This window comes from Rhizophagus irregularis, chromosome 32 (assembly GCF_026210795.1).
Source record: "Rhizophagus irregularis chromosome 32, complete sequence".
Classification (NCBI taxonomy): Eukaryota; Fungi; Glomeromycota; class Glomeromycetes; order Glomerales; family Glomeraceae; genus Rhizophagus; species Rhizophagus irregularis.
The window spans coordinates 1,493,542-1,515,510 of record NC_089460.1 but is presented as its reverse complement, the minus strand read 5'-3'; the positions used below and the strand labels follow the sequence as shown (position 1 = coordinate 1,515,510).

Below are 21,969 nucleotides of genomic sequence, written 5' to 3'. Positions count from 1 at the left end.
CAAGATCTATTTCGATCAAAATTGTAAAATGCGATGGGATTATCTTTTTATTCGATTCTAATTTTTATTGGTCAAATGTTTCCTTTATTTTTAAATGATTTCGGTTGGTCCGAAGATTACAAAATCATTTAATCTAACCAAATTATGATTATGTTGCAAATTTTTTTTTCAGCCTCAAATTACTCAAATAGCAAAAAAGGTTTAAATTTGTCGATCATCAATGATGACTCTTCTGATTGGCTAAAATGGATTTTTAAAAATGATTTAAATGATTTAAATGATTTTCAGTTTTTGAGTTATTGAGTTAGGATCAAAAACTTTTCGGTAATTTTATCCCGTGATTTTTTATATATAATAACGGGATATAATTAATATTAGTATTATAGTTTTTAGTATTATAGTTTTTGATATTATCGGTTATAGTTTCATAGCCTTATAGTCTCTTATAGCCTTATAGTTCTTATAACTTTATAAGCCTTATAATTTAATTTTATAATAAACAATATTGACGGCCTTGTTTATTTTTTAAGCCTTAAATTTTTGCGAATATACAGTATTTCTTGGGACCTACTAAATAATTAATTTATGTTCACAAGTAAATCTGCATAATTTTATAAGCCTCTTTTACTTTTTTTTTTTGGTAAAGTTCTTTAAAATCCCCAAAACTAGTAATAAAGCTAATTTTTTGGCGTTATAAATGAGTATTCTCATATGATTGAGTAAAAATGTAACAAATTGAAATAGCGAAACTCAAAAATTGTGGATAACATACACATGCCTCTAAGTTCTATGAATAGAATTGAAAGAAAGAAAAAAAAATTATTTATTTATTTTTTTTTTTGTTTTTTTTTTCGCGTTCTACAACGTTTGCAGTATACTTTTAATGTTTTAGTTTACATTTTTCTTTTCCCGGGATTTGATATATTTCAAAGTTTCAGAAAAAATCGGCCATTCAAAAAAAAAAAAATCGGCATTCATAAAAAAAGTCATTCATTCAAGTCCATCAAGTCCATCAAGTCAAAAAAAAAATGTCGTCCCATTCAAAAAAAAAAAAAAAAGATTTATAAATTCTAACTGATATTCAAACATACGATCTACATTGCACCGATCTACAAGAGAGTCATTTTTCAAATTTATATTATTTTTTTGCCCCAATTTCGTTAATCCTCGGCTTAAATTCTAACCAATTTATTGACCAATCATGTATTACCAATTAGACCAATGATATAAATGATACGTGAGATGCATAATTTAATTATTTATTTATTATAATTATATTATTATTGGCTTATGAGAATAAAAAAAGCCAATTGGTACTACTATTATTATTGTTTCGGATCTTTCCCCTAAAAAATTATTTTTTTTTTTTCGAACATTCGTAATATGAAATTTCGAACGGGAATTACTAAATTAGAATTAGTCATAGAATACTCTTCTCCGAGTAGTCTTGGCTTAAAAAATTTTTGAAAAAAGAATAATTAAAAAATTAAACTGAATACACGTGAGAAAATATTCTAGGTTCTAAGCATATTTTAATTCTAAAGCATGTTTCTTTGTACATATTCCGATTATTCCGTGCATTCTGTAAAAAAAAAAATGCACGTTACTTTTTTTTTAAAACCTGAAATGAAAAAACTTGATTAACCTCAAACGCCTACATACATTTTGCATCTATCATCTAAAACAATGCTTTACAGTGCTTTTACAGTGCTTTTACAATGCTTTTACAATGTTTTACAGTACCTTACAATGGCTTACAATGCTTTACAATGCTTTACAATGCTTTACAAGATTTTTCAAAAAGTCATAAAAAAAATAATGACAAACAATAATTCTTTTTTTGTTACCTTCATTAAGATTTTAAGGTTTTTTTTATTCTTAAACAACAATAATTTTATTGAGAAATACGCGAATTTAATCGTAAGGTAACAAACTTTTTCGGAAAAACAAGAAATGTTTAAGGAAATTTAAGGAGCTAAAAAAATTTCTTTTTAAAAAACTTGTTACATGTCAAAAAAAAAAAAAAAAAAAAAAAATTAAAAATAAAAAAAATTCTTTTTTTAAAGTTTAAGGAGTAAAATGACTCTAGTCTTTTTGCATAATCGAATGATATTGTTTTAAACGAATGATGTTATTTAAAAAAAAATTTGAAACATTTTTTACATTTTTTTTGTTTAAAAAAAAATAATAATAATAATAATAAATAATAATAAAACCAAATTAATCTTTTTTGAAAATAATTCAATTGTTGAAAAAAAAAAAATTGGAGAATATTGAGAATATTTCAAAACGATTTAAAAAAAATATATAAATAATATAATATATTATATAATATTATGTTCATACACACAATATATATACTGTATGTAATAATAATATTTTTTTTTAATGACCCATTACCTTTGTCTAAACTCTAAACCAATCAAATTTTAAATTTGATTCGTCAATTAATTAAAGATTCAAAATCACGATATTCCAAGGCGTAAATAAAAACAACGGTTTTTTTTTTTATTGATTATCTAGCATTTCAAACATTTCAAACAATTCAAACAATTTAACGATTTATAAAAATAAAAGATTTCAAATTCAAAGATCATTATTATCTGTCGGCTACATAGCAATGAATATTCAATGAATATTCAGGAGTTTTGAGATTCAAGATAACATAGGTTTATGTAAATTTTTTTTTTTTGTCATTTCACACGAACAATGGCGTTTGTTTGAATAATGTGTATTATAAAACAGGATTGAGAATAGGCCATTAAATAAATGAACGTGGCTGGCTGAATAAATTTTGATCGAGATCTTGAGAATAACAAATTGAATTAATTACTGAATCAATTACTTATTATAGTATGATTGATTTGATGATTCGCACTTTGAATTTACCGAGATCGCAGAATATTTTTATTTCATCAATTGTAACAATCCGAATCTGTTCCAAATATACGCTCAATTATATTTAAATAATTTAATTATATTTTCAATTCTTCTCCCTCCTGATTGGCGGCTTTTACTATTAATTAATATAATGTATTTTCAAACAGATTGTGCCAATAGATCATAAATGGATCAAAGAAATTTGGAATCTCCCTCTGATTGGCGGCTTTTACTTTTAATTGATATAATATATTTCCAAACAGATTGTGACAATAGATCATAAATGAATCAAAGAAATTTGGAATCTCCCTCTGATTGGCGGCTTTTACTATTAATTAATATAATATATTTTCAAACAGATTGTGCCAATAGATCATAAATGAATCAAAGAAATTTGAAATCTCCCTCTGATTGGCGATTTTTACTAATTCATCCAAGATTTATATAATATATTTTCAAACAGATTGTACTAATAGATTATGCACAAAATTTATCGTCGATTTTTTAATAGATCGCATTTATTCTCCCTCTTGATTGGCGGCTTTACTATTAATTTATCCAAGATTTATATAATATATTTTTAAACAGATTGTACTAATAGATCATGCATCAAAGAAATGAATCAAAGAAATTTGGAAAATATTTTATTACCGAATTTTTTAATAGATCGCATTTATTCTCCCTCCTGATTGCCGGTTTTTACTATTAATTCATCCGAGATTTATCTAATATATTTTCAAACAGATTGTACTAATAGATCATACATAAAAAAATGAATCAAAGAAATTTAAAAAATATTTTTATTGCTGAATTTTTTAATAGATCGCATTTATTCTCCCTCTGATCTGATTGTCTGATTGGCGGCTTTTACTATTAAATAATATATTTTAAACAGATTGTACTAATAAATCATACATAAAAAAATGAATCAAAGAAATTTGGAAAATATTTTATTACCGATTTTTTAATAGATCGCATTTATTCTCCCTCCTGATTGCCGGTTTTTACTATTAATTCATCCAAGATTTATCTAATATATTTTCAAACAGATTGTACTAATAGATCATACATAAAAAAATGAATCAAAGAAATTTAAAAAATATTTTTATTGCTGAATTTTTTAATAGATCCATTTATTCTCCCTCTGATCTGATTGTCTGATTGGCGGCTTTTACTATTAAATAATATATTTTAAACAGATTGTACTAATATAGTTCATGCATCAAAGAAATGAATCAAAGAAATTTGAAAAATATTTTATTACCGAATTTTTTAATAGATCGCATTTATTCTCCCTCCTGATTGCCGGCTTTTACTATTAATTCATCCAAGATTTATCTAATGAATCAAAGAAATTTAAAAAATATTTTTATTGCTGAATTCTTTAATAGATCCATTTATTCTCCCTCTGATCTGATTGTCTGATTGGCGGCTTTTACTATTAAATAATATATTTTAAACAGATTGTATTAATAAATCATACATAAAAAAATGAATCAAAGAAAATTAAAAAATATTTTTATTGTTGAATTTTTTAATAGATCGCATTTATTCTCCCTCTGATCTGATTGTCTGATTGGCGGCTTTTACTATTAAATAATATATTTTAAACAGATTGTACTAATAGTTCATGCATCAAATGAAATGACTCAAAGAAATTTGGAAAATATTTTATTACCGAATTTTTTAATAGATCGCATTTATTCTCCCTCTGATCTGATTGTCAGATTGGCGGCTTTTACCTTTTACTATTAAATAATATATTTTAAACAGATTGTACTAATAGATCATGCATCGAAGAAATGAATCAAAGAAACTTGGAAAATATTTTATTACCGATTTTTTAATAGATCGCATTTATTCTCCCTCCTGATTGCCGGTTTTTACTATTAATTTATCCAAGATTTATATAATATATTTTTAAACAGATTGTACTAATAGATCATGCATCAAAGAAATGAATCAAAGAAATTTGGAAAATATTTTATTACCGATTTTTTTAATAGATCGCATTCATTCTCCCTCCTGATTGCCGGCTTTTACTATTAATTCATCCAAGATTTATGAAATATATTTCAAACAGATTGTACTAATAGATCATGCATCAAAAAAATGAATCATAAAAAATATTTTTATTACCGAATTTTTTAATAGATCGCATTTACTAAAAAGAATATCTTTATTCGCTCAATTCTTCTCCCTCCTGATTGGCGGCCTTTACTATTAATTACATCCAAGATTTATATAATATTTTTTCAGACAGATTGTACTAATAGATCATGCATCAAAAAAATGAATCAAAGAAATTTAAAAAATATTTTTATTACCGAATTTTTTAATAGATCTCATTTATTCTCCCTCCTAATTGGCGCTTTTACTATTAATTCATCCCAAGATTTATCTAATATATTTTTCAAACAGTTGTACTAATATATCATGCATCAAAAAAATGAATCAAAAAATTTGGTTTATAGATCGCATTACTAAAAAGAATGTCTTTATTCGCCAATTGTACTGCACTTGCTATGCCAAATATACGTTCAATTATATGTTCAATTCTTCTCCCTCCTGATTGGGGACTTTTATTGTTAATTCATCCAATATTTATCTAAGATACTTTCAAACAGATTGTACTAATAGATCATGTATCAAAGAAATGAATCAAAGAGATTTGGAAAATGTAAGCAAGGTGATTTAATAAAAACAATTCTACGGAAATTCTACGAAATAAATATGTAATTTTTAGATATTTTTCACGGTCAACTTTATGTGCTTGACTGCTATAGCCAAAAATCCACCATATCCAAATGTTATACCCGGGATTTAAAGACAGATCCAAAACTTATTGGTTTGATTTAAGTTTTGGATGCTGAAATTAAATTTGAATCTGGCCGGAATTAAGCTCAAATCACCTGATTTTTTGAAGTGATTATATATCGAATATAAGTCGATTGGCTCACCAAAAAATGAGGATAAAATGCCTGAAAGAGATTGAATGATGAAAAGCTATATCCACTTTGCTATCAAGTTTGCACTCCTTTAAGTAATATTCCTTTTTTCGTCTTTAGGATAAAATTTCATAAAAGAGCCGGACACACGTCCAGGAATTTTAAGATGCAAAATTCCTATCATTAACCTTTATCGCATTATTGATGATGTCTGACTAACTACTTTCTGAATGCCAACGTCGATCTCGCAAAGATTGTACACGTGTCTCAAACTAACGTAAAACGTAAAACGCGCAGGACTATATTCCCCCTTTTAATACATATTTATTTACATATATATATTTTAACTTTTTGTTAAAATAAATATATTTTCTTTTTTTAAAATATATATATATATATATATATATTATCGAATCAATTTTTTTTTAGGTTTAATTTTTTTTTTTAAGAATCAATAAATTTTTTAACGTTTTCCAACCAAATTATATATTCTTGATTTTCCTTATGAGTAGAATATCTAAGAATATATTGGGATAATTCCTCGTTTATACCTCGATATTCTAAATATTTAGTAAATAAATGTCGAAAATTCTTTTCGAAAAAAAAAAATTATTATAATAATAAATTAGTCACAATAACTTATAATTCATAGTAAAAAAAATTAATACTGTAAAACTTACTGCACTTAAATTAGGGAAAGGAATAGCACTTTTTGTATGATTTGTTTGTAATGCTTCATAAAATGAAACATTTTCGATTAAAAATCTACCTTCACGGGCCAATGCCTCAAATGCTAATACTCCTTTATCCTTCTAAATAGTAAGAGAAAAGGAATATTTTATCGTAAATCGAATTGTTAGATATATTAATACGTATAAGATTAAAGTTGTAACTTACTTTTTCAATAGTTATAGCACACCTTAAAGTTTTTTCGGGGCTTTGTTCTTCAAATTCTTCCTATAAATAAATAACAACCAAGATTAATAATTGTTCTTTTTTTTAACAATAAGTATGTGTAAGCGTATAAGTGTATAAGTGTTAACTTTAATTCATTCTTTTAGTTCGATTTTATCAGAAATAAATTTTCCCAAAAGTAATTCTCATCAAAAATAAATTCAGATGTCCCTATCTGATTACTTAATTTATCATCATTAATCGAACGCAAAATACAATTAATCTTTTCTTTTGGATCACAAATAATTTGTACTTACATCAGATGAATCTATTAAATCTTCCTCATCTTTATCTTCTTCCGGAATGATTGTTGCCGGCGGTATGGTTGATTTACCAACTTTCCTCTCCTCTATTTCATCCTCATCTTCATCCTCATCCTCCTCATCCTCCTCCTCATCCTCGTCTTCTTCTTCAGCTTTTTCATAATATTCTAATGGTATAATATTAAAAAGTACTCGAATTCTTTTGTTTAACAAAAAAAGACGGGGTACAAATTAAAATAAATCGTAGAAAATTAAGTGATTTCATGAATTGATAAAAAAATTAATTATATACTTTTCATTATTATATTCTCTTGTCATATAAACCTCATTCAAAGTCCTTTTATCAAAAAGCTAAAGTAACAAAACCCGATTTTTTTTATTAAATATTGAAAAATTTTCATATAAATTAAAATAAATTAAATTACATTAAATTATAATAAGAATAAAATGGAATTTAGCATGATATTTACTCACTTCCCAATTGAAATTATTAAATGATACACTTATTGATTTGGTCATAATAGAAGGAATTTCTTTACCATTTTTTACATCATCTTTTGTTGATGTAGATGAAGTAGCTATTGTATCCTTTTCCTTTTCATAATATGTTAATTCTTCTGCCAATTGTGTACTCAAATCTTTATCAACTGATTAATTTGATGTAAAATTAAGGAAAAGTTATTAAATATCAAACAAGTTATCTTTTAACTAACTCACAAAAAAAGTTATAAAAAAAAGGCCAAGAATAGATATTGTAAAATAACATTTTGTTTTTTATAAATAAAATTCGAATAAAAAAGAACATACCCAAGCCATGAATAAACCTGATATTTTTTGAATTTATAAAATTATACTTATTATTAATATTATTATTATTCAGTATTCTTACTCCTTCTCGTGATGATATTTTATTAAAATGACCATTATTATTAAAATTATTAAGAAGACATCGAGATAATATTAAAAAATTTCTTCGAAATATTGTTGTAGCAGACATTTTTTTTTCTCAGAAAAAAAAAATGATTTTTTTGATGAGTGAAAAAAAAACAAAGATAATCTATGTATGAGCATCATATGATTAACCATCTGCGGTAATGATCAAATCATGGTTTACAAACAATGTTTAGCCTAATTGAGGAGTTAAAAAGGGGGGTCCTTAATGTACGGTGGGGTGTACGATATTAACGTACGAACTAACGCTATCATGTGCAAGTGCATAACTCCTAAACTCGGGCCAGTTCGTACGTTAATATTGTACACCCACGCCCCCGCGTTAAGGACGCCCGTTAAAAAGACTGGACCTATTTTCTAAAATTACATGTTAAAAGGTCAAAGTACAGTCAGCTCTCGATATAACGAACCCTCCGGTTTTCATATCAAATTCGCTACAAGATTATAGCGAAGAATTCAAAGAGCTGAGCATTCATTATAACAAGAGATGTTTGACGTATTTGATTGGTTAAATGTCACGTGTTGGGGAAAATTTCGTTTATAAAGCGAGTTCGTGAGTTGACTGTATTTGATTTGAATTATGGTATCACGGGCCATAGTACTACTATAGTCAAATATTTTTATGTCCAATATGTCCAATTCAAATAAAAATTATTAACGGCACATTTATATAGTGTTGAAAAATCATTTCTAAAATATTCGGAATATTGGAAGGAATTGGATTGAAAGGTTCAATTCCAATAAAAGGCCATTGCACGCTATCCCTGTACATGAGGAGGTTACTAAAACATGCGATATACAGTAGGTAAATATATTCAAAAGAATAACTTGATAAGTAGATCAATTTGAAACGTCCGAGATGAGTAATTGAGTTTCTTTTTTTGTTACTATTAGATCATTTAGTGTAATATTAAAATTTGCATTACCAACACATCTAAATCTATTAGTTTTTATCATGAAAAAAGGGGAAGTTATTTTCAAATTAAAGCATCAGACAATTGAATAAAAAACGCTTCATTTGACAAATATTTTTTCATCAGATTCTAAATTACCTCAAAGTTATCAACGTGAACAAGTTATAAATGAGGAAATGACGTTGGACATAACGGTGACGTCGATGAGTCTAGGGATGATCCATACACCATCACGTACCACTATAAAAGTAGGTTCCGCGCTACAATATCAACGTTGATAAATATTGTTAGAATATGCACGGGAACGTTGGCGGCCGTAAATGTAAACCTTTAAACCTTAATGCAGTAGATGATTCTAATATTCTTTTAGTTCTTTGTATAACCCTTTCCGAGAAGATTTAAACTAGTCAGTATTGGGAAAAGCGCCTGGAAATAATGACAAATTAAAAAAAAAAAAGTATGATAAAAGCGTGGGACGTGAGAAAATTTTAAAAAAAAAGTTTATATAATCAAATATAATTAACATAATTAACATAATTAATGTAATCCATTGTTAAACCTGTTGAAGGCAAGTTCAAAGGAGTTCAATTCAGATGATAAAATGTGTGTTTATATTACTAAAGTCATTATTCTTCATATGAATATTTTTGTGTAATCTTTCCACATGCGAGCTTAATCAAATAGATCATGATTAAAGTTTAGATTAAAATTTATTACTGATATTATTAATTTAGTAGCGATTTAATCTAAAAAAAAATGTGGAGGTAAAATCTGGAGAAATAAATGATAATCCAAATAATTGTGGCTTTTTGATTTACAATTATTACCTGTTACACTTTATTTAGAAATATTACAAAATCTTATGATTAAAAAAACTACATTCTCAGGGCGAAAAACTTTTTAACATAATGAAATAATTGGAACTCACTTCTTTATCCTTTTTTTTTCCAACACATGAAAATATGTACGTTCGATTAGTAATCTTTAAATGAGAAATCGAGTTTTATCTTGTTTTAATAATTGGGAGAAAAAAAAAAAAGAAAAAAAAATAATAAAAGTTAATGAAATCACCCATTAAATGAAGCTAATTCTTATTCCGCTAAGAATTTCTTGGCAAGGGTTCTTGAATTATACTCCGCATTATTACATACGAAATTTAAATTGTATCCGCTTATTTTTATATTTGGTTTAAATTTTTTTAATTTATATTTTGTTTCAACAAATAAATCAAGATTAGATCAAATTTATCTGGGTTTTCTAAATCTTTTACCAAACCATTACTAGAAGGATCAGTTACCAGTATATTTTATTTTTCGTTGCGTTTATCTAAATTAAGAAATGGAGAACGGTTTTATGATATAGCACATGATACATGTGCAAATCATAATCTGAGAAACAAATAAATTGAAATATTAAGAAATTAAGACACATGGGATCTCTTCCCCTTTAACCCTTTTTTAATTTCCGGTAAGTTTAATTATTAAAAGTTTAAATATACAATAAAATAAGTTTATATACGTAACTATTGTATATATTTATTTAGTTGGATTAGTAGATCATGCATGTATAATTATTTAATCATCTAATCCTAATAAATTTAGATCGACATTATTTCCATAGTATAAATATACACTAAAAAAAAAAATGTATCCTATTTTTTGATACATCTTTTTTTCCTTTTCATTCAATAAAAGAAAAATTATGCGTGATTTTAAATATTCTCAGACTTCATTTGAAAAAATTGAACCCAAATTACTAAAGAGTCAAAAACATAAGGATGATGAATTAACAAATAATGATGATAAATCGAAAAAATCATCTCGTAATAATAGTGATGGTTGGATGTTACTTGACCATGCGGCACTCATTACTTCCCAGGCAACTATTTTAACAACAAATTTTTTTACTCATCATTTATCAGGTCCAAGAAAACCTTCTTGGCCAATTCAACTTACTTTAATGTGCGCTTCAATGAGAGCGTTAACGGATCATACTCATCTAGCTGATATAGAAACTTTAAGACGTTTAATTAATATCCCTTTCACTTTTGTTCCATCTGATATTATTGTAACTCCTGTTTCATTTAAAGTTTTAAATAAAGGTTTGCAAGGAATACTTAAAAACCTTGAAGAGAAAGAAACTGGTAATAGAGAGATAAGCTGTGAATGGATCGTACCTAAATCACTTTGGAGGAAAATTAATGATGATTATCGTTTATCTGCCTCTTGTTGTACTCATTTTTTTATCGATGATGATGGTATAAAATGGTCAAATGAGAAAGTTATCATGTATATACATGGTGGTGCTTATTATTTAATGTCTGCTAAGACTCATCGTGAGATAAATTATCGTCTTTCAAAGGCAACTGGAAGAAGGGTTTTTGGTAAGTTACTTATATGATGCAAGATGATGTATGTTGTTTCAATTTTAGAAATGATCTACTTTGCCAACATTCTATTAAATTATTTTTACGCATGATATGACAATAGCGGTAAATTATAGACTCGCCCCAGAAGGTCCTTTCCCTTGTGGTCTTCATGATGTTGTTCATTCTTTCCTTTATTTGACTGACCCTAATGGCTTGGCTATTCAGCCTGAAAATATTGTTATTGCTGGGGATAGTGCAGGAGGTGGCTTATGTATGTATTAATTTCTTTTTATATTTTCGTTGTAAAACTTTTATGAAATTAGTTTACATAATAACTTATACAGATTAACTTTTTGTAGCTTTGGCGTTATTGTATTATCTTAAGGACAATCACATGCCGTTACCTGGAGGCGCAGTTTTATTTTCTGTAGGTCTTAAATTTATTTTATTGATTATTGGCGTAATCTTTACTTACCTTTTTTATTAATATAGCCTTGGTTAGACTTAACGATGTCGTGTTCAAGTTGGGATCAAAATCAACCTTATGATTATCTCTTTAAACCAAAAGATGATGATCCTTTAAATCCAGTAAAGTTATATTTACATCCTTATGAAGAACGTGCTAAATTAGTTAATCATCCTTACGTATCACCTTTATTTGGAGATTTAAATAATTTACCCCCTTTATTAATTCAATGTGGTGATTCTGAAGTGTTGAAAGATGAAATTTACTTAGTTGCAAATAAAGCATCAGAAACTGGAACAACATTTGTTCAATATGAAGTTTATGAAGGTAAATTTATTAAAATATTTTTACCTTGTTTAAAATTTCAACTAATAAATAATTTTGATGGATTCTTAGATATGGTGCATGTTTTTCAAATGTTTAACTTCCTTGAACCAGCAGCAAAGGCTATGGATTCGGTGGGTTACTTTGTTAAAAATATTATACCAATTCACCAAAGGAACACGTTATTGTCTCAAGCAAATCACAAAAGATATTCCGTACTAGGTTATAATTTACAATGTCCCGTAGAATTATTAAGATCGCAAAATCCCACACCTGGTCATATGAGCCTACTTCCTTCAAATAAAGTTGATAAATCAACTTCAACACAAGAAGATGGAATCATTATTAATCACCCTTCGTCAAATAATTATTATTCAAAAAGAAAGGATAACAAAACTACGAGTTTACCTTCACAGAATTATCCTATGATGAGCACTTCCTCGGCTTGCTTTTATAATCGTAATAATAGAATTGGAGAACATTATAATCAACAACAACAACATCATCATCATCAACAAATACGATCCCGACCTACAATCAGATCATTAAGGTCTTCAAGTTATCCTGATTTAAAACAATTAGTTTCTAAAGAATATAATGAAAATTCTGTTGTTAATAAACCTGGTTTCGTGAATTTTGATGGTAAAACTGAAGAAGTTAGTGATGTTAATTATGAACCAAAAAAAAATACGAATGGTATGATTAATAAAAAGGATGTTAGCGTTGGATGATTATTGGGACTAGAAGGTGCGAAATTGTTTGATGAACAGACATTGTTTTACACGATTTTAGATTTTTTTTTGCCATCATCCGTTATAATATATTAGATTATACAATAATAACTTATTCATTTATATCCAATAGGATAGATTTTTTTTTTAAATTATATTCAATCATTTATTTCGTTTGTAGTATAGTGATTCCTTTTTTTTTGTAAATTCTTTTTTCCCTTTTCCTAACTTTTTTTTGGTAAATTTCAACATTTCATTGTATTTAAACATTTTTATACATCTTTTTCTTTTTTTACATTTTTATTGAATTATTATTGCATTTATTTTTGGGAGAGGTTCTTTTTACATATTTTTATTTGCCTTTATTAGTTTATTCTTATATCAAATGTCAATTAGACGAGAATAAATATAATTGTTATTATGGATGCGAACAGTGATGGAATTGTTGTCATATAACGAAAGATAATGGTTCGGATTGTAGACTGAAAATATGTGTGATTGAAATAAAAAAATAAATTTTGATACCACCAATATTTCATTTAATCTAGTTGAATAATCGTTGAATATTACCAGTACCCCTGTGAGAAATAAGGCAGAACCTCATGCCAATTACAGTATATAAAAAAAAAAATAAACCATAAACGGTAAACATACCAAATTATACAATCAATCCTTCTAATTGTATAACAAGATATTAGTTGACACGTAATTTCCACTTCAGGAGCAGGAATATATTAGCGGAGACGTGATTCGTTGTGATCTTAAATTTTTCGGGATGAGCGAAGCATCTCTTAGAATCGATTCGCCAAAGATGATCAGGATTTGTGCAGTTGGTTTTGTTACAACCTTTGGCTCCTAAGTTCGATGCGAGTTTGTCAATAATAAAGAAGGGAAATACGCATAAACGTTTTCAGTAAATTCCTAGTCGAATTTTCTTCGATAAATATTTATTTAAAAAAATGATTATTTAAACTTGAATTATGAATTATTTTATAAAAGTATAAAAGTCCAATCGTCCAATTATTCATTAATACAAATGACCATCACTATGATGTGGATACAGGAGATGTTACATTAACAAATTTAATCCTATAATCCTAAAGTTCTGTGAAATAGACTAATCTTTATAATTTAGCTTTAACATCCATTTGATTAAATAAATGTCTTTTTAAATAAGAATTTAAAAAAATTCCATTTGGATCTAAAGATTTTTGTAATTTTATAAATTCTTTAAATTTTGGATAAGTTTTTTCAAGTTCAATTGTTGTCATTGTATGCGCCTAAAAATAGAATAATTATTTTCTTTCTTTAGTTTTTACCTAGATTTTATATTGACTTCTCTAGAAGAATGTAAAGTAAGTACCTTTGCCCAATGTGGTCTTCCATCATAAGATCTCATTATTTTTTCAAATACAGCCCAAAGTTTTTTATAAGAAACAGGTTTATCATATGGTCTAAAAAAAATCGATTAATTTCTAAAAAAAATTTGAACTCTTTTCAAATTTTATTTTTTACTTACCTATACATGATAACACCGATGTAACAAACTTTTCTATTATAAGCGGGACTTAGCCAAATATCATCTTTATCCGAAAATCTTACTTCAACAGGATAATGAACAAATACATTTTCTTTGTTATTATTTATCCAATCGTATAACTTTTCCAAAGCTTCTTTAGTTTTTTCAAGTGGTATAGCCCATTCAGAAGTATATTGCGGAAATAAACAATCAAAATTGAATTGTTTATAAGAATCATCTACGAATTGTTTTTCTTGAGAGAATTTATAATTAAACATTTTTTGGTTTAATAATGGAAGCTTTGATGGAAAATATCGTAATATGTATAATAAAAACTGATATAAATGAAATGAAATTATATAATCCTTAAAATAATTTTGTTTTGGGGGGTTCAATTCCTTAATAATAAAAAAAATAATTAATCTATGTGTAAAAAAGATGAGACTTTTTATAAAAAAAGAACTTACCTTAATTGTTTTATCAGCTTTCCAAATAATACAATTTTCTGTATGAGGAAAATACCAAAATCTAACATGTTCAGCAGAATTAACAATAGAATCTAAATTATTTAATATGTCATTAAATTTCATTGGAAATTGTTTAGATTCTAATTTAAATGCTGATTCACATCGTATTTTAACTTTTAATATGATCCCTAATGCACCTATACTACATAATGATGCTTTAAATACATCATCATTTTCATCAGCCGAACAATTTATTATTCCTTTTGAAGCCGTTAATAAAGTTAACCTAATAACCTAATAATAAAATTAATTCTGTGTATATATATATATATAAAGTTATATATAAAGTGACCATGACTTACCTGAGAAGAAATATTGCCAAAATTAATCCCTGATCCATGAGTAGCAGTTGATATAGCACCAGCAATACTTTGTTCGGAAATTGAACCTAAATTACTTAATGCTAGTCCATTTTTCTGTAATACTTCATTTAGTTTATATACTCTTGTACCAGCTTCCGCTGTTACGGTTTTATTTTCCGAATCGATCTAACAAAAAAAGGTAAGATCACATGATCGGGATCACAAAAAAAAAAAACCAAAGCAAAAAATTTCATACCTCGATAATTTTATTAAAATTATCCATATTAATCATAAGACCTTCAGTACATGCTAAATCGGATGGTGAATGACCTGCACCGATCGCTCTCACATTTTTGTTATATCGTTTAGCTAGTTCAACTATCTGTTAACAATTAATAAATAAGTATATATAGATTTTTTTTTTTTTTTTAGAAAATCAATATATGCGTATGTATATATTTTATACAAATTTCAAATAAAAAAAAATTTTTTTTTTATTATTATCGTTTATACCTTTATAATATCATCCTCATTTTCTGGCATAAAAAATAACTCAGGTTTACATTCAAATACTTTTGACCAATTTGAGAATTTTTTATTTACTCCCGATATTTGTTTTAATCGATCATCCAAAATCATTTTTAATGAATCAAAAAAAAGAAAAATTAAATAAGAAATATAATAAATAATAAACAATAAATAAGTAAATAACGTTTGTTTAATTTTGTGAAAGATTTCAGGAGACAAAAAATCAAGTTGCTCTAAAAAGGCATCTTATATCCAAATCAAAACATGTGATCATCTTTTATTACGAAATCAGAAAATTTAGGTTAAGTTTATTAGACCCAAAATCGGATCCGGATCAAATAAAACCGGTTACAATCGGAATTTAAATCTAAACACGAAACTTTAATCTAGTCAAGAAGTAAGGTGTCACAAGATTTTTTGCGACCATCGAATAAAATAATTTTTTACGGAAAAAATCATAGACTTAAAAACAACAGATCATATTTTTTTTTTATAGGATTACCGATGAGCAGCTGTATTTGAATAATCTTTTTTTTTTAGACAGGTAACATATAAATTTCTTCAAAAAAAGTCATGTGACAATGAATATTTTTGTGACGTGTGGCTACAATACAGTATATCCTTTTTGGTTTCAGGCAAGATCATAACAATGCAGGCCAAATAAGCACTCTGGTCGGATGTTATACCAAATGTAATATTACTAATTTTGTTAATGTTTACCATTTTATTGACATAATATTTTTTATTTTTTTTTTCAATTGATATTCATATGAGATTATGAGATTGATAGGTTTTCAAAAGTTATAAGAGTTAGTCTTATCTATAATATAAATAAAAGACATCATAATCAATTTCATAAATTCAGAAAACAATCATGCAAAGGTCACATGTTTCTTGTATTGATTGTATAAATAATAATAACAATATTGGTAAAGACTACAATATCAGTGTAACAGGAACGAGATCACGTGATTATATTTTTATCGGCATAAAGAAATCTTCGTTCAAAGATACTGTTATAAAAATATTTAGTTAAATTAGAAAATTTTAACAATTAGCAGAATTGTGGACGCACAACAGTATGAATGTGTACTCAAACATAACACAAAAATCTTGATCGAGTTATCGAGATTTTAACCAAATTAATCATCGAAAACTCAAAAAATCAAAATGGGTTAAATGAGCAACGACACGAGCCTTTTATAAATAATAACTCCCGAGTAAATTACAGAAAAGGAAAGGGATTAATATTTGATATATATTTACATATATATACATACATACATATATATATACAGTATATATATATATATTACGATCAGAAAAGGGATTTGATCATTCAATTATTCAATTATTGTGATGTCATTTTCTTTCGTAATTTTAATAAAAATAGAAAAAATAGAAAGAAATTTTTATTTTGATTTTTTGATAATTTTAGATTTGACAAATATAGAGAGATATGATATGATCTTCTTCTAATGAATATTTAAAAGTGAATTAAACAGCATTTATTATGCGGGATTTTCTAACATATGAATTCATAAATTTGCCCCAAAAAAAAAGCTGCGCGTAATGCTAGTAAGAAATTAATGTTAAGATATGACGCGACGTATTATTGAGATCACGCAATTTACTGTAAAATCTGAAAAAAAATTGGGATTATCAATGTGCATCAAATGTATATATAAATGACACCATCTTATCCACATTTTGCATAAATCTTTTTAGTAAGGAAATCGTAAATCATCGGTTTTAATTTAAGGTTGAAGTATTTTTTACCAGAAAAAAAAGTTGTTCATCCATATAAAGCTTTTCTTTTTATTGAATTCTCATAATTAGGAAAGAAAAAACATGCTATACCAAAAATATAAATGGTGCAATTATAAGGGATAATTCGTCTTTCTTTTCTTGCCTATAGACAAAAAAATAACGGGTATTTTTTGTGAATTTGGTTTATAAACAAATATGTACATTGTGCATCAAATCAAATAAAATGCAAGTGAAATTTTCTTTAATATGATGAAATCTTTCTAGAATATTATTGGAGGAAAATATCTAAAAGATTTTAACTTTAATCAATTGAATCTACTTTCTCAATTCTGTCAATAAAAAAAAATATTTTAAAACGTTTATACTAAAAGAAACAAAAAAATACTTTAAACGTCAATTTTTGTGGCTCGCGGTCACAAAAAAAAAGAGAGAAAAAAAAAATTTTTAGTTGAAATAATGTCAATACAAATATATCTTTTTCACATTACTTTATATGATATAGTGTGTTATTAAAGTGCATAAATAGTCGATCCAATTGTCCTATTAAATAAATGGCTCTATTTTTTTCACCTTTCAATTTAAGTTTGTGAGGTTTTTAAGCCTTTTCTCGCTTGCTAATTTCTTTTTCTTACTTATAAACGAGGAAAAAAAAAAATAAAATAAAATAACGCTTCTATTCTCCTTTTATAAATCTACCCCAACTTTCACCTCACAAATTAACCCTTAACGTCTAGCTTATCACATCACGAGAAATGTCTCAAAATGAATTATCCGGAAATTCAAATTTTTGGCCTTCTTTTAACGTCCCTCCAGGTTTAGGGCTTTTAGATGAAGACTTTGAACTTCCTGAAAATTCACAAGGTAATTCCGTCGAAGAAGCGATGATTCCTGCGACTGAACAACTTCCTTTAATGCAACTAGAGCAACAACCAGCGTCATTACCTACTCAAAATAATGTCTCTCCTTTTCTTGATCTTCCCAATGATCCATCAATTATGAATTATAGTCCACCATCAACTTTTCAACCACTTACACCTACTCCTCCAATACCGCCGAATTCTAGATATTATTATCCACCACCTCCAACTTACATGAGTCATCCCTATTACAATCCTAGTACGTTCGCTGATCCAGAATATTTTGTTAAATTTATAGCTGAAGAGGACAAAAGAAGACGCAATACTGCTGCATCCGCGAGATTTAGAATAAAAAAGAAAATGCGTGAACAAGCCCTTGAACAAAATGCAAGGGAAATGTCCGAAAAGGCAGAAGTTTTGGAGAATCGCGTGAAAGAACTCGAAAGAGAAATCAAATGGTTAAAGAATTTACTTATTGAAAAAGATAGCAGACTATTAGATATACAACGTTCCGATAATAATAAGCATAAAGATGGTGGGGATAAAAATAGTAACGATAATAATAAAAATTGAAAATTTAGGTGATCAACGTCAAAATTAAAAAAAGATCAAGAATTTATGAACAATTTACTTCTTTATCTCTTTCATTTTTTCTTTCGAAATTTTGCTTTAGTAGACATTTCACAACGTGAACATACCATAAACATTTTTCTTGTGATGTGAAACCCAATTTTATATATGATTCCGATTTTTTCTTTAAGCATACACACACATTCGTTTAAAGATTTTTTTTTTCCACCGACTAAAAGAGCCAAAGAGATTAATCGATTCGTTTTATTTTTGTTTTATTTTATTTTATTTTTTTTTCTTTAGATTTTATTCTTTTTTTTTCCGGTCGCAAATATTTTTATTTTATTTTCGATTTTTTTTTAAAAAAATTGCGCACGCTTCGATAATTTATTATATGAAAATCTTACCTAATTTATATATGCTTACATATCTTTTTTTTTTAAAAGAAAAATCTACAATCCCTGTTTTAAAAAAAAAGAAATATTATAAGATTTTATTTGAAGTAATTATTATTTTTTCTTCTTAACGACTAACAAAAGAAAAAAAAAAATTTAAGATTTTAATTTATGTAATATGCGTAATATGTACAAATAAATAATGAATACGAAAATTGATTAGTGATTTTTTGTTTATAAAATATAAATATTTATTTATTATTTTTGGAGAGGGATTGTTGATTTTACATGAATTAAATTTACTAGCCGATTAACTCAGCAAATACTCCGCGATCTGCCACGTCATTGAATTCATACGATTGGTATTTATGAAAACAATTTCTAAAGTCAAACAAACAAAAACTGATAATTATTGAACAAACAAACAGAAGATAAGATCATTTGTAAATAACTAACTAAATACATTCATAAATTTACATCAATTACCATTTGTGTGATTTAATTTACCGGGAGTAATAAAAATTTATCAAAATATGCGCATCCGATGTTAAATATTTGAGATCAATTAAAATGTTTTCCGAAATGTCACACAATGGTCCAATTTTCTTAAAATAGAATGAGCTATAATTAATAAACGTCTTGAATATGTTCTTGTGATTCAAAGATTCTATGATCAAAGATTCATTTATTTTGGATTATTCATTTTTCTAACTTAATTATAGATCTAATTATTAAATCCAATACATCATATACAACACATCAAATCCAATCCATCAAATCTAATATTATGAAATATATATATATATATATAATATTATGCTAAAACAGATGATTATTATTAATAAATTAAAAAATATAAATTAAAATAAATAATTAAAAAATAAATAAATTATAATTTCTTTCTCTCTCTTTCATACTCTCTAAACCATTAAAAAGTATTTATCCTTCTTTTTTGCTGCCATTTGCAGAAGACAACACATCAGAAGACATTAAATTATTTATATACGTTTGTAAAATTTGATTTCCTGATTGCATTTGATCATGATCGTTTTTAACTGATTCAGTCCTTTGAATTAAAGCTATTTGATCATTATAATTGAAATGGCGAATTAGTAAATAAATATATAAATATATAAATATAAAATATATACACGCATATATTTTTATAAAAAAGAATTATATAAAGTAGTAAAGCTACCTTTTAATCCTTCTTGTAATTCGAGAATTTCCCTAAAATAACAATAATATAATTTCAAAATAAATCAATTTTTTTTTTTTAAAAAAAAAGGAAATAAAATAAAAAAGAATTCAACTTTATTAAATTAGATTTTTCTTCCGGATTTAGTTCTTCAATCATTTCATTTTCGTTCACGTCCACATTTACGTTTTCGCTTTTTATTGTATTTAAAGAATTATTTAATAATGAAATTAAAGTCTCGGAAGAAGCGGAATTATTATAAGACATAGTAATTTTAGAGGAAAAGAAGTTATTTTGTTGTATACTATAACCATATAATCTAAGCCACACTTACGTCACGTAACACAACATCAAAATAATAAAAAATTTTCATTACAATCTTTTTGAACATCATTATTAAAGCAATTATACATAATATTATACTTGGCCAAAGGTATACACTTCCAGAGATCAATCGGACTGTTTACGTCAGTTCTGTATATAGATATATAAATTTAAAATGATTTTATCTAAAAGTCGCGTTCCTCAATTATTATTCTCTTCATGTTCAGTTAATAATGCAAGTTTTTCTAGAATAATAATACGAAATATCCAAAATAAACAAAAATCTGTTCCGGAACCACGAGGTATATACTACGCTTGGTATAAAATAATTTATATTTTATCTTGTAAACTTTAACGGGCTACTATCATGATCTTATAATGTTATATTAATTTGCAATTATTTATTTTAATAATAAGGTCAATTCATTGATCCCAAGTCCTTTTTAGAACAATGTGGTAGAGGATGTAATGAATTGGCTGATAAATTTCGGGTATATTATATTAAGCAAAAATATTATTAATTTTATTATTTACGATATAGATTTTCCTAATTTTTTTTTTAAAAAAGGATTGGGAACATCTTTTTACAGCTTCGAGTTATGAAATGAAAAGTGAAATGGGTATACCTGCAAAGCAACGAAAGTAGGTATTTTTTTTTATTAATAATATATAAATATAAATATTTATTTATAATTGATTAATTTATTTTAGATGGATACTTAGTTGGACAGAGCATTATCGAAATGGCATTGATCCATATATCATTCTTATTCGTTCAAAGAAAAAGAAAAAGAAATAAAAATTCAAAAAAATTTTGCTATAATAGAGGCTTAGCTATAAAATGAATAGACAAAAAAATCATATACTTAATATTAATTAAATGCAATTATTTAATATTTATATGAGAAAAATTAAGCCTTTAAATGCAAAAAGAATTATCTTAAAGTTAAAATAATCTACATAGGTCATTTAAATAGTATAATTAAAAAGAAAATAAAGATTTTTTTTGCAGTAAATAACAGATATTTTATTATATTTTATTATATCCAATTTTAATTTTATATAATATCACAAATAATCTAGTAATATAAAAAAAATAAAAAATTACAAAATTATTTTTAAACTAAATTAACCCATATTTATTTCATTAAAAACTATTTAAATTTAAATGCTTTTTCCT

General features: G+C 26.1%; 6 protein-coding genes across 6 annotated transcripts; 3 read left to right on the top strand and 3 right to left on the bottom strand.

Annotated features, from left to right (window-relative positions):
- Positions 1-6,136: 6,136 nt before the first annotated feature.
- On the bottom strand, positions 6,137-8,042 carry OCT59_023132 (uncharacterized protein; the record flags this gene model as incomplete). The annotated part of the gene is made up of 7 exons (XM_025312506.2): positions 6,137-6,419; positions 6,509-6,640; positions 6,726-6,785; positions 7,040-7,244; positions 7,338-7,396; positions 7,520-7,692; positions 7,853-8,042. The coding sequence occupies 7 exons, from the start codon at positions 8,040-8,042 to the stop codon at positions 6,273-6,275; spliced, it is 966 nt and encodes a 321-aa protein (XP_025189397.2). The 3' UTR covers positions 6,137-6,272.
- A 2,569-nt stretch (positions 8,043-10,611) lies between these two features.
- Positions 10,612-12,799, top strand: OCT59_023131 (uncharacterized protein; the record flags this gene model as incomplete). The annotated part of the gene is made up of 5 exons (XM_025323832.1): positions 10,612-11,293; positions 11,400-11,549; positions 11,638-11,705; positions 11,771-12,071; positions 12,141-12,799. The coding sequence occupies 5 exons, from the start codon at positions 10,612-10,614 to the stop codon at positions 12,797-12,799; spliced, it is 1,860 nt and encodes a 619-aa protein (XP_025189396.1).
- A 903-nt stretch (positions 12,800-13,702) lies between these two features.
- Positions 13,703-15,786, bottom strand: OCT59_023130 (uncharacterized protein; the record flags this gene model as incomplete). The annotated part of the gene is made up of 7 exons (XM_025312505.2): positions 13,703-14,079; positions 14,163-14,253; positions 14,319-14,716; positions 14,786-15,079; positions 15,148-15,333; positions 15,404-15,529; positions 15,661-15,786. The coding sequence occupies 7 exons, from the start codon at positions 15,784-15,786 to the stop codon at positions 13,924-13,926; spliced, it is 1,377 nt and encodes a 458-aa protein (XP_025189395.1). The 3' UTR covers positions 13,703-13,923.
- Positions 15,787-17,998: 2,212 nt separating this feature from the next.
- On the top strand, positions 17,999-18,923 carry OCT59_023129 (uncharacterized protein). The gene has a single exon (XM_025312504.2). It carries the CDS (start codon positions 18,198-18,200, stop codon positions 18,873-18,875), a length of 678 nt encoding a protein of 225 aa, XP_025189394.1. The 5' UTR covers positions 17,999-18,197; the 3' UTR covers positions 18,876-18,923.
- Positions 18,924-19,919: 996 nt separating this feature from the next.
- Positions 19,920-20,741, bottom strand: OCT59_023128 (uncharacterized protein). The gene is made up of 3 exons (XM_025312503.2): positions 20,581-20,741; positions 20,466-20,497; positions 19,920-20,346 (listed from the first exon to the last, which is right to left on the bottom strand). The coding sequence occupies exons 1-3, from the start codon at positions 20,730-20,732 to the stop codon at positions 20,207-20,209; spliced, it is 324 nt and encodes a 107-aa protein (XP_025189393.2). The 5' UTR covers positions 20,733-20,741; the 3' UTR covers positions 19,920-20,206.
- A 116-nt stretch (positions 20,742-20,857) lies between these two features.
- OCT59_023127 (mitochondrial 37S ribosomal protein mS41) lies at positions 20,858-21,802 on the top strand. Its single transcript, XM_025312502.2, has 4 exons — positions 20,858-21,091; positions 21,207-21,280; positions 21,358-21,431; positions 21,501-21,802. Exons 1-4 carry the CDS (start codon positions 20,965-20,967, stop codon positions 21,586-21,588), a joined length of 363 nt encoding a protein of 120 aa, XP_025189392.1. The 5' UTR covers positions 20,858-20,964; the 3' UTR covers positions 21,589-21,802.
- The last annotated feature ends 167 nt before the right edge of the window (positions 21,803-21,969 follow it).